The following is a 12,278-nucleotide window of genomic DNA, read 5'->3' on the forward strand; positions in this document are numbered from 1 at the left end:
ATTATAATGTTTCTAAACTTTTTATTTATGTTTATGTGATCAAGACCAGAAGTCTTGTTGTTTTACATAAGATTATTTAATTTGTTTACCTGAATACTGCTTGACTCGCAGAAAACCATAAGTCATAATTTTTTTTTGTATGTGTATCTTTGCACTACTGAATTTATGCTGGTTTATTATATTTTATGCAGATGTACTGCTCTACAAAACTATCCCAATCAATCTAAAATTCTTAATAAAAGTCTTTTCCAAAGAGATTTGAAGTTTGTTTGATGAAATTATACTCAATATCACAATATGTGTTGCATAAAAATAAAATATCACAATGTCAGTTTTTTCAAATGTCAAACAGCCCTATTTTATATCATTGGGAAGCTTAGACAATTTTGAAACGGTTGCATTTACTATCAATTTCTATGAATCAAACAATCTATACATAAATAAAACAATCTATAAGTAAAAAAACTTGAATTTATGCATTATATGATGCATTGAGCAATGCATTTGTATTCGTTTTAATTAAACTTTGTTAACATTAGTAAAATGTCACGTCTGTTGGGATGTCACTATAAATTCTGAAAGTTAACATGGTTAATTTTTCACTTTTTAAAGGGGTCAGTTCACCCAAATTAAATTTCCTCACCACTTAATCACACTCAAGTGGTTCTAAACGTTTAGAATTTTTTTTTCTTTTGTTAAACCCAAAACAAGATGTTCTAAAGATTGTTAGGAAAAAACAGCCCTTGACATTCATAGTAGGATAAAATATACAAAATATTATGGATGGCTGTTTTTCCCATCATAATTTTCAGTATATCTTTCTTTGTATTTGACAGAAGAAAAGAAACTCAAACGAGTTTGGAAGACGTGGAAGAAAATGATGACAGAACTTTCATTTTTGGTTCATTATCCCTTTAATTTGACATTACAAGCCATTTGTGAAACTGGTCTGGAAAAAAATATTGTTTGCATATTTTAATCAAGCAAATTTGATATGCAAGTGTGTGTAAGGTTTGCCTTGCATCATTTTTTGTCTACAGTAGAACACTAAAGAAGTTTTTTAGCTGAAACTGTGATCCTTGGTAATACATGAAATGCAAGTCAATGGTTACCGGCACTTTGAGAGCCAAAAAAAATAGGCAAAACAAAAATAATACCTGTGGCTCCTGATGAAAGGTTGAGGTCTTATGAAGAGAAATTACCATCTGTAAAAGAACGCCAAATGTTATTAGCAATACTATTATCTTTAATTTATAGCTTTTTTTTTACTTTATTAATCCTCAGTGAAATAATGAAGAATCACCTAAATGTAATATCTGCCAGACTGCTCTCACCATCAAACATATTTTGTTGGAATGTAGAAGTTTAAATTCCATTAGACAGGATTTTTATAAGGAGAGTACTTTGATGGACATTTTTAAAAACGTACCACCAGGAAGAGTTTTACATTTTTTATCAAAAATAGAACTAAAACTATATTTAACTTTGAATACATTTTTTGTAAATTTTTTCTATTTATATTTTATATATTTGTCTAAGTAATTTATTTATTTATTAATTTTTTTATATAATACGAATTTGTTTTTATCATGTAATAGTTTAATGTATATACATTTGGCCACAAAATAGCCATAAGTTGCTGATGTGGCAATAAATATGTAATAATAAATAAATTAATTAATCCTCAGTGTATTGTCAGAAGCCACAGGTACTAAATTTTACTCTGAAAATGTTGGTAGCTTGTTGACTTGCACTATGAGAAACCATTTTAAGCTAAAAGTTTTCAGCTTCTATAGCTTCTATAAAGTTTTACTGATTAAATAAAGTAATTTACATGTTGGATGGATTTAGAGTGAGTAATGGCCAAAAAACGAGTCCCTTTCATCACTATTCAGATTCAGTGTTGATTCAGTTCTGTTCAATAACGATTTTGAGTTAATGTTGCAAAGTAGTACCATTTACCTTTCATAATCGTTTCTTGTTAATAAAATAAGCTTTATAACCTAATGTTGGCAGGAGTCGTTCTTAATCCCTACCTTTTACTAATTTGTCTTTTTTTTGTAATCCCTCAGAGCTTTGCTGTATGGAGGGCTGAGGGAGTCCCGGGCGCAGGCGGAGGTTAGGTTGGAGGAAACACGCGCTGAGGCTTTTTCCATGTTGTTGCGGTATCTGTACACAGGCCGAGCCACACTGAGTGAAGCCAGAGAAGAGACACTGTTAGATTTCCTGGGACTTGCGCACCGTTATGGTCTCCAACCACTAGAGGTCTCTATTTGTGAGTTCCTCCGCACTTTATTGAGCACGCGAAATGTCTGTCTGGTGTTCGATGTGGCCAGTCTCTACTGTCTGAATGGTTTGGCCGAGGCCTGTATGGCCTACATGGACCGTAACGCCATTGAAGTGTTAAAGTCAGACGGCTTTCTGACGCTTTCAAAGGTGAGTGATGGAATAATGTGAGTATTTGTAAGTAAAGTTGCAGAATATATTTATGCAGAATTAATTCATTGAGCATATGCATTAGTGTTTTATACTGAAACTAGCATATTTCTATTTGCCGGCTAGGGTTGTCACAATACTGGAGTTTGGTACCAATCGATACTGAAATTTTACGAATGTCCATTTGAGGGCTCAACAGAAATGACTGTGATTGGCCGTGAAGGTCATCAGTTCACCGAACTCACTGCTGTTTACTGAGAGTAAACAGATACAGGGACACTGGAGCGTTTCAGTCACGTTGATCAGCTGGTTTGTCTATAAGCTGACATACGATTGATCCTCTGAATCACGGCTTTAAAACGCTCCAGTGTCCCTGGATCTGTGGTTACACCAAAGAGCATAGAATCACCAAGAGGCGACACTCAAGTGCGATTTGGGTAAACAGCCACTAGATATAGCGGCGGCCATTTTGGAATAAAAATTCCAATAGAGCAAAATTATATAAGTCTGTAAAAATAAAATATTAAAAGTGCTGATGATTTGTGTAAGTGTTGTATTGTCATCTTTCTGATTGTATCTCAGCTTTGATGCGCTTTTTAAATAAATAAACAAAAAACAAAGCAGCTGCTTGCCATCGCGACAGCAATAAGATCCAATGGACAGCCGACCGCTTTCACTCCAAAATGGCGGAATCAGGGGCTGTTGCTGGGCGCTGCTGTTGCAATGGAACGTTCTATTGAGTGTCGCCTCTTGGTCATTATAAGCTCTTTGGTTACACTCAGTAAACATTGCTCAGTTTGGTGAACTGATGAACTTCACGGCCAATTACAGTCATTTCTGTTGAGCATGTGAACACGATGGCAAATCAGCTGTTTAAGAAGGTGCTCAAATGTTAGAGGGAAATGGATGTTTGTAAAATTTCAGTATCGATTTCAGTATCGATCCATTATTGTGGCAACCCTAGCCAGCAAAATAAAACCTTGATTGGAGAATATGTGAATATTCAGTATTGTAAATTTACAGCTACATTTTTTTTTTTCATTTTACAGTGCAATATTGCGATTACAATATTTTATTTTTTTCACAAAACAATTTAAAAAAATTGTGAAAAGTTATAATCATAATTATTTGGTACGAAAAAATAATAATAATAATAAATGTAAAATAAATATTTAAAAACTGTTCAACACTGAAAAATTGGGTTTAGAATTTTGTTTAAAAAAATTACATTTTCAACTTTCTATTAATTTGAACAAATAATTAAAAATCAATGTCCTCTGTAAATCTTTGTTTTACTCATTACCTAAAAATGAATTATGTTTTTCCATTATTGTGTATAAGTGTTTAATCTTACATATTTTTAGAATAAAACGTTTTCACTGTATAGACTTTTATTATTAAAAAATATTATATAAAAAATATTATTATATAATATTAAAAATATATTTTCCAAGCATATGAGCTCATATGTAATTGTTTTTTTAATCCTGTATTTTATGTCATTTTATATGCCAGTATTTCCCCCCAATATCATGTAGCCCAAGTAATTAAGATTAATGCATAAAATCTTGTCTGCAGTCTGCCTTGTTGACAGTTGTATTAAGTTTTTACTTGATTTAAAGTGTTTAACCTTACATAAAAAAGAATATTGTCACCTTATAAATAATAATAATTATTATTATTATTACTATAAAATATTAAATTAAAAACATTATTATTTTATAATAATAGTATTTTTTATAAAAAAGATTTCTATTTACATATGTGCTCATGTAATTATTTTTAAAAATCCTGTATTTGTTTTATAACATTTAGGCCTGTCACGATATCTGTCTTTTGCTGTATGATATATTGCACCAAAATATATTGCGATAAACAATATTATTGTCATTTTAAGACCATTTTATGCCACTCATCATACATTATAATGCCATAATGACAATATAATATCATCACGATGCGAGTACACTCTTCCAAAGAACACATCATATTTTATTCTTAAGAATATTTCATTTAATTATAGTAATTTTAGCTATGTAATAATTGGGAATCAGAATGTGAAAATGCATATCCTAAATAAATAATAATAATAAAAGTTAACAAAAAATTGCAAGGTAAAAAGTAACAGAGTCTGCGATATCTGCTACGTGAAAATATACAATAGTAATTTCTAAGTAACACTATAGTGTTTTTTAACCACACTGACACCTCCAATAGAGATAGAGATGTTGTATGGGCGATATATATTGCATCACCAAAAATGATTTAGGTCATGCCCATGTGTTGTACGATAAGTCCATATATTGATTATTGTGACAGGTCTAATGACATTATATATTTGAAAAAAAAAATCACAATGTTTTTCCCTAATATCATGTACCCAAATTAAGATTAATGCATAAACTCTTGTCTGCAGTCTGCCCTGTTAACAGTAGTCAGGAGAGATTCATTCGCTTCGAGTGAGAGGGAGATCTTTCAGGCTCTCTGCCACTGGTGTCACCACAACGGCGACGGCCCAGAAGCGAAGGAAGTGATGTCGGCCGTCCGACTTCCTCTGATGACCCTCTCTGAAATGCTGAATGTGGTTCGTCCCTCGGGCCTCCTCAGTCCGGACGACCTGCTGGATGCCATACAGACTCGCTCCGAGAGCAGAGACATGGATCTCAACTACCGCGGCATGCTGAGTGCGTTTGTCACTGTGTAGAAACAAGTAACACTTTTATTGGGTTATTAAAAGCAACACTTTTTGAAAGATGTCATGTTATGGCATTTTGAGGTATTAAAGTGGCAGCTCAGTGGTTAGCACTGTTGCCTCACAGCAAGAAGCTTGGGAGCTCCGGGTGCTCCACTTTCCCCTGCAGTATAAAGACATGGGCTATAGGTGAATTGAATAAACTAAATTGGCCGTAGTGTATGAGTGTGTATGGATATTTCCCAGTACTTGGTTGCAGCTGGAAGGGCATCCGCTGCATAAAACGTATTCCGAAATGGTTGGCGGTTCATTCCGCTGTGGCAACCCCTGATAAATATGGGACTAAGCTGAAGAAAAATTGAATGAATAATTGAATGACATTTTAAAGCTTTAATCTCGATGCGATAGACTTTGCAAAGAACTTGGTTTTGTTGGATAGCTCGGAGTAAAATATTTTGAATTCAGATTACTGTTTTTCAAACATTTTTGTAACACAACAGCAAAATGGTTTCATTTTAGGGGTGCAAAATAAAATTATTATATGATCAGCAGTGTTTTTAGTATCACTGAGATACTATTATACAGTTGAAGTCAGAATTATTAGCCCCCCTTTGAATTCTTTTTTCTTTTTTAAATATTTCCCAAAGGATGATTAACAGAGCAAGGAAATTTTCACAGTATGTCTGATAATATTTTTTCTTCTGGAGAAAGTCTCATTTGATTTATGTCGGCTAAAATAGAAGCAGTTTAAACATTTTTAAAAACCATTTTAAGGTAATTTTTTTTTCAATAGTCTACAGCAGTGTTTCCCAACCTTGTTCCTGGAGGCACACCAACAGTACATATTTTGGATGTCTCCCTTTTCTGGCCCATTAACTTCAGGTGTTGGAGTCTCTTCTGATGTTATGATAAGTTGATTCAGGTGTGTTTGATTAGGGAGAGGTTGAAAATGTGTACTGTTGGTGTTCCTTCAGGAACAGGGTTGGGAAACACTGGTCTACAGAACAATCCACCATTATACAATAACTTGCCTAATTATACCCTAACCTACCTAGTTAACCTAATTAACCTAGTTAAGCCTTTAAATTAAACTTTAAGCTGTATAGAAGTGTCTTGAAAAATATCTAGTCAAATATTATTTACTGTCATCATGGCAAAGATAAAATAAATCAGTTATTAGAAATGAGTTATTAAAACTATTATGTTTATAAATGTGGTGAAAAAAAATCTTCTCTCTGTAAACAGAAATTGGGGACAAAACAGGGGGGCTAAAAATTCTGACTTCAACTGTAGGTTATATTAATATTTTACTGTTTAAAGTTTTAATTTAGTCTTTTTTTGTCTTATAGACATTTTTTTAAGTGTAAATAGTTTTTTGAAGTTTTAGTAGTTTGTACTTTAAAACGAGAAGTAATATTATTTTTAATGTTGTAGTAATAGTAACTGTTTTAAAGTACAAGTTTTTATGGTTTTAGTGTTGGTATTAATTTTCATGTTTTGTAACATTTCTGTAACTGTATTTAACACAATGTGTTAACTAATATGGCAAAATCTTAAAGGATTAATCAAACCTTTATGAAACCTGTTTAGCTGTGTTAAGGCATTTTAGATAAGAGAATAAATGTATAATTAACAGTTACTGATGGTAATGTTAAAGATTTACAGCCATTGCTGCATTTATTGATGCAAAATTATTAGCCCTGCTGTGAATTTTTCACAATATTTTCTATAATATGTTGCCGTCTGGAAAAAGTTTTATTTGTTTTATTTTGGCTTAAATAAAAGTTGTTTTAGTTTTTTTTAAACCATTTTAAAGTCAATATTGTTCATAAGGTCATTATTATTATTATCCTTAAGCAATATTTTTACGACCGTCTACAGAACAAACCCCCGTTAGACGATCACTTGCCTGATTACCCTAACTTGCCAAGTTAATCGAATTAACCTAGTTAAACCTTTTAATTACACTTTAAACTTAATACTAATATCTTGAAAAATATAGTAAAATATTATGTACTGTCATCATAGCAAAGATAAAAGAAATCAGTTATTAGAAATGAGTTATTAAAACTATTGTGTTCAGAAATTGTTGAAAAGAGTAAATAGAAATTGTGGAAAAAAAGATGCAGGGGGGCTAATAATTTTGACTTCAACTGTAAATGTCGACAACATGTAATGAACTGTAGAGCAAGTGAAGTATTTTTTCTGGTTCAGTTTGAGTAAAATGCATCCTCTGCTGTGTTGTAGTCCCAGAAGAAAACATTGCCACCATGAAGCACGGGGCAGTGGTGGTGAAGGGGGAGCTGAAGTCTGCCCTCCTGGATGGAGACACGCAGAATTATGATCTGGACCACGGCTTCTCCAGACACCCCATAGAAGAGGAGGGCCGAGCCGCTGGCATTCAGGTCCGCTTGGGTCAACCTTCCATCATCAACCACATACGCCTACTGCTGTGGGACAAGGACAGCAGGTAATGAAATAAGAACGAGATCAGTGGTGTACAATTAACAAATTACAAATACCAGGGTGTCTGTGGGGTCTTAAGAAGTCTAAAATGTCTTAAATTTACTAAAATATTGTCTAAAATCATTCTAACAGGATTAATTTTACTGTTTATGTCAAGCTACCTAATCGATCCAATCACCAATCTGAAAAAAACTTACAGCAAAACTAATATTTTAACTGTCTGTTGTGCATCCATTTAGATTTTAAAGTTTATTTAGCTGAAAACTTGTATTTATACAACCGTGTTCTGCTTGTTTTGACACATTTAAAGTATGCAACTATGAAATAACTAATTTGTTCTGCCCTCACTCCGGTGTCTCTCTTCCCAAAGTTAGACAGACAGATAAACTCTTTCCAACACGTGAGATTGTGGGAGAATGCTGCTTTATTCCATGCCACATTGAGTATGTTGAAACAGAGTGAAACTATGTAAAAGATGTACATAAAATGAGCTATAGTTATCTATGTACATAACAATAACATCTGAGATAGAATATTAATACAAACAGATAATAAACTTACAGACAATGCTTCTACAGATGATCACAGGATGAGAGGATTGTAAGTGACTTCTTGTAAGGTATTCTTTTTTAAATGAGGCTAATAACTGATTCTAACTGTCAGAATGTATCTATGGCAACAACAATTTAAAAGAAGCTAAATGACTAGGCATTAATTTATGGATTCTAAATACTAATATTTAGTAGATGATCCAGCACACTCCCCGCCTGACATCTAAAAGATGTCATTACTATTGTCCACTTAGTTGAATTTCTGACAGCAACAGAAGGATTGTGTCAGAGATGGGCCGTAGGTAGACCCTTGATATTCCATCTCTTATTCTCTTAACCTCAACCTTCCGACTCTTCCATCATTTCCAGGGAAGCTCTTAAGGACAATGCCCATGGGCCAATCACTTCTCTTGGCTTGATTGTCCTTGAGTAGAACTATGCCTCCTTGCTGAAGGTTACGCTCCTCTTTTTGCCACTTTCTACGTTTTTGTAGAGTGCTTAGATACTTATTTCTCCATCGATGCCAGAAGGAGTTGGCTAAACTTTGAACTTGTCTCCATTGGCGAATATAGAGATCATTTTCCTTAAAGGTTCCATTTGGAGGTGTAAGTGCACCAGTCTTTTGTGTGAGAAGTGTTGCTGGGGTTAGAATGAGAGGGTTGTTTGGATCTGTAGATACTGGTAATAATGGACGAGCATTTACAATAGCAGAAACTTTTGCTTTGAATGTGATGAGAACCTCATGAGTGAGTTTTGCTTGACTGGTTTTGAGCAACATAGAATCTAGGATGCGCCTGGTGATATCTATCATGCGTTCCCAGCTGCTTCCCATGTGTGATGAGTGTGGTGGGTTAAAGCTCCATATGCATCCATTATGACTTAAGAAATCCTGTATTTCCTCGTCGTTTGTGTCTGTACTTATTTTCAGTTCTTTGCATGAATCAACAAAGTTTGTGCCGCAGTCTGATCTTCTTCCTTTAGCTTCAGTATGTATAGCTATCGCGCTCATACATGCAAATTGTACTGCCCAACGTTTGCTGTTAGCTTCACCTCCTCTACTTCGTCGTGCTATGTTATTTGTAAGTCTTTGGGGAGGGCTGCGAAAGGTAAGTGGAGCGACCCAGCTGTTTGTTTCATCTTGGTAGACCTCATTTTGCATCCTCTCCAGAAATGCAATGTCTTCCATAGATGGAGCAAGTTTGTTGTCATCCTTTGTGGATTCAAATTTGTCTGCTATTTTGCCTTTTGTGTGTGTTGTTGGAAGTATTTGTTCCAAAGGTGGAGATATAGAAGTTTCATAGTCATTGTAATGGCAAAATTTCTCTTTGATTTGGATATTGTTAGAACATGGTCTCATTTGGCTGTGGTGTCCGTCCATAAAAATGTTTGTCTTGAAAGTATTAACTTCAACTGGTTTGTGGGCACCATTCAAACAAACATCTCCTACTATTACCCATCCTAAAGCTAACTTCTGAGCAAAAGGAGTATGTGGAGGACCATTGTGCTGTTCCAATACTTTGTGTACCTCAATGATATCTCTCCCAAAAAGAAGAAGAATCTCTGCCTCAGGATCAAGTTGAGGTATGTTACAAGCTATTGATTTCAGATGAGCATGGTTCCAAGCAGCATCAGGAGTAGGAATCTCAGCTCTGTTGTCAGGTAGCTCATTGCACTCAATTAGTGTGGGAAGTTTGAAATGAATACTTTTATCAATTGGTTCTACAATGAATCCTCTTGCTCTGCGGCCTAAGATTTCTGATGTACCTGCACATGTTTTCATTGTGTAAGGAGATGCTTTTTCTGTGATATTGAATTTGTCAAAGAAATCAGACCTGGCTAAAGACTTGTTACTCTGGTCGTCTAGAATAGCATAGGCTTTCAAATTTACATCAGGATTATCTTTGCAATATATATTAACTAAGCAGATCTTGGAGCATGATCTTCCTCCGAAACTATTCCCACAGACCTTTGTGCAGCTGGATGTGGCAACAGTTGTGTCAGGGTTTTTATCGTCCTCCCCGCCATGCAGTAAGGAAGGGGAAAAGAATTCTCTTTTGGTCCAGGGTGCTGGGCCAGGATGAAGAGCTGCTACATGTTTTTCACTGTCACACTCTGAGCACTGAATTGTTGCTGTACAGGTCTTTGCTTGGTGTGATGTTGAAGAGCAACACCGGAAACAGATGAAGTTTTCTTTGAGGAAAGTTTTACGTTCATCTAATGGTCTTTCCCTAAATCCTCTACATTTGTGAAGAGGATGTGGCTTCTTGTGAATTGGACAGAGTTTGCTGACATCTTCTATCAACATAGACTTTGCTGTAGGAGGATGGTCTACTTCTGTCTTATGCACCATAACATGTGACGTTTTGGGTCTGGAGGTCATCTTCTGCTCTGTAGTTGATGCGTTTTGTGCAAAGATTGTAAAACTGGGGTCATTTCTCATATGCGCTTCATCTCTAATGAAGGTAGAAAAAAATGAAAAGGGAGGAAAACTGACATTGTGTTGTTGCTTATATCTAGATCCATTTATATCTGCATCCATTTATATCTGCATCCATTTCTCTTGGAGGGAAAATGGCAACTTTTCAACAAAAGGAGCGATTCCACGTGCAGTGTCCAGGTAAGACAAACCAGGTAGGCAACCATCTGATTTTGCAGACTCAATCTCTAACAGCAAATCTGCTAGCTCTCTGAGACGTTGGGGTTCTCTGTTAGAGAGCTTGGGAAAGCAGCCGATTTTATTTAAGAGTGCCGATTCTCTTGCTTCAGCAGAGCCATAGCATTGTTCTAACCTTTCCCAGATTCTGGTGAGTCCTACATCAAGGCGATTAATATGAACTGACCTTATTCTTCGAGTATGCTCAGCTGATTCAGGACCAAGCCACTTAGTTAGCAAGTCAAGTTCTTCACAAGGCTTTAAGTCGAGGTCTTCAATCGCATTTGAAAAGGTTGATTTCCATGCCCAGTAATTCTCTGGCTTGTCATCAAATTTTGTAAGTCCAGCAGTAAGTAAGTCTCTTCGTGCTAGAAACTTGGCTAAATTTAAAATCTCTTGGTTTTCAGGCTTGGCAACATGCAACTCATTTCTCATATTAGGTGAGTAAAACCTGTTTGAATTATGACATTCAGATGGTTGAGAATAATGAGGTAATGTACCTTGATGTCTTGCTGGTTTTTTAGGGTTTCTGACCGGCTGAAAGCTGTCATCTGGGTCTTGTGACTGAAATATTAGCTCATTGCTTAAAAAGACATGTTGTGGTGTTTCTTGAGAACATTTGGGAAATTCTCTATGAGATGGAAGAGCATTTTCTTTGTCATCCGAATTAAGCAAAGGTGTCACAATCTTTGATTCATAATGATTCTGATCATTAACATATTCTTCAGTTCTTTTCAGTGAGCTGAAAGTAGATCTTGTTGGTTTGCATTCATTCTCAGATGAATCTTCTATGTCAACTGCATTAACTATGGCTTCATAGGCTGTAGCTTCAGCTAAGGCAGCTTCTGCTTCCTTTTCCTGCTGGAGTGCTTCTAATGTCGCTTCCAATCGTGTTTTTTCTACTTGAAGTTGTGCTTTCTTTACTTTGATTTCAATCTCCCGTTGTGCATATGCTGCTCTTGTGCGTGCGGCTTCAGCTTTAGCTCGTGCCTCTATTGCAGCAAAACTGGCTGTTGATCTTCTTGAATGTGCTGATCTGGATGATTTAGAGGAGTGTGAATGTGAACACTCTGACCTGGTCGCACAGCTCACATTTTCCTTTGATAACATTCTTAATGTAGATCCATTCAGGAGATGAGAAGATCATTCACTGTTGTTATATTCTCTGTTGAGTGTATCTTTTCACTGATGTAATCATTGTTGAGTATGTCTTTTCACTGTTCTGCCCTCACTCCGGTGTCTCTCTTCCCAAAGTTAGACAGACAGATAAACTCTTTCCAACACGTGAGATTGTGGGAGAATGCTGCTTTATTCCATGCCACATTGAGTATGTTGAAACAGAGTGAAACTATGTAAAAGATGTACATAAAATGAGCTATAGTTATCTATGTACATAACAATAACATCTGAGATAGAATATTAATACAAACAGATAATAAACTTACAGACAATGCTTCTACAGATGATCACAGGATGAGAG

At 35.3% G+C, this 12,278-nt stretch overlaps 1 protein-coding gene across 1 annotated transcript in view; it reads left to right on the plus strand.

Moving 5' to 3' along the window:
• Positions 1–12,278, plus strand: part of btbd9 (BTB (POZ) domain containing 9) — a 28,425-nt gene that overhangs the window by 4,216 nt on the left and 11,931 nt on the right. Inside the window, exons 3-5 of the mRNA XM_056470987.1 lie at positions 2,073–2,436; positions 4,853–5,120; positions 7,376–7,598. Coding sequence (XP_056326962.1) covers positions 2,073–2,436; positions 4,853–5,120; positions 7,376–7,598 — 855 coding nt within the window. The remainder of the gene's footprint in view (positions 1–2,072; positions 2,437–4,852; positions 5,121–7,375; positions 7,599–12,278) is intronic.

This window comes from Danio aesculapii, chromosome 13 (assembly GCF_903798145.1).
Source record: "Danio aesculapii chromosome 13, fDanAes4.1, whole genome shotgun sequence".
Classification (NCBI taxonomy): Eukaryota; Metazoa; Chordata; class Actinopteri; order Cypriniformes; family Danionidae; genus Danio; species Danio aesculapii.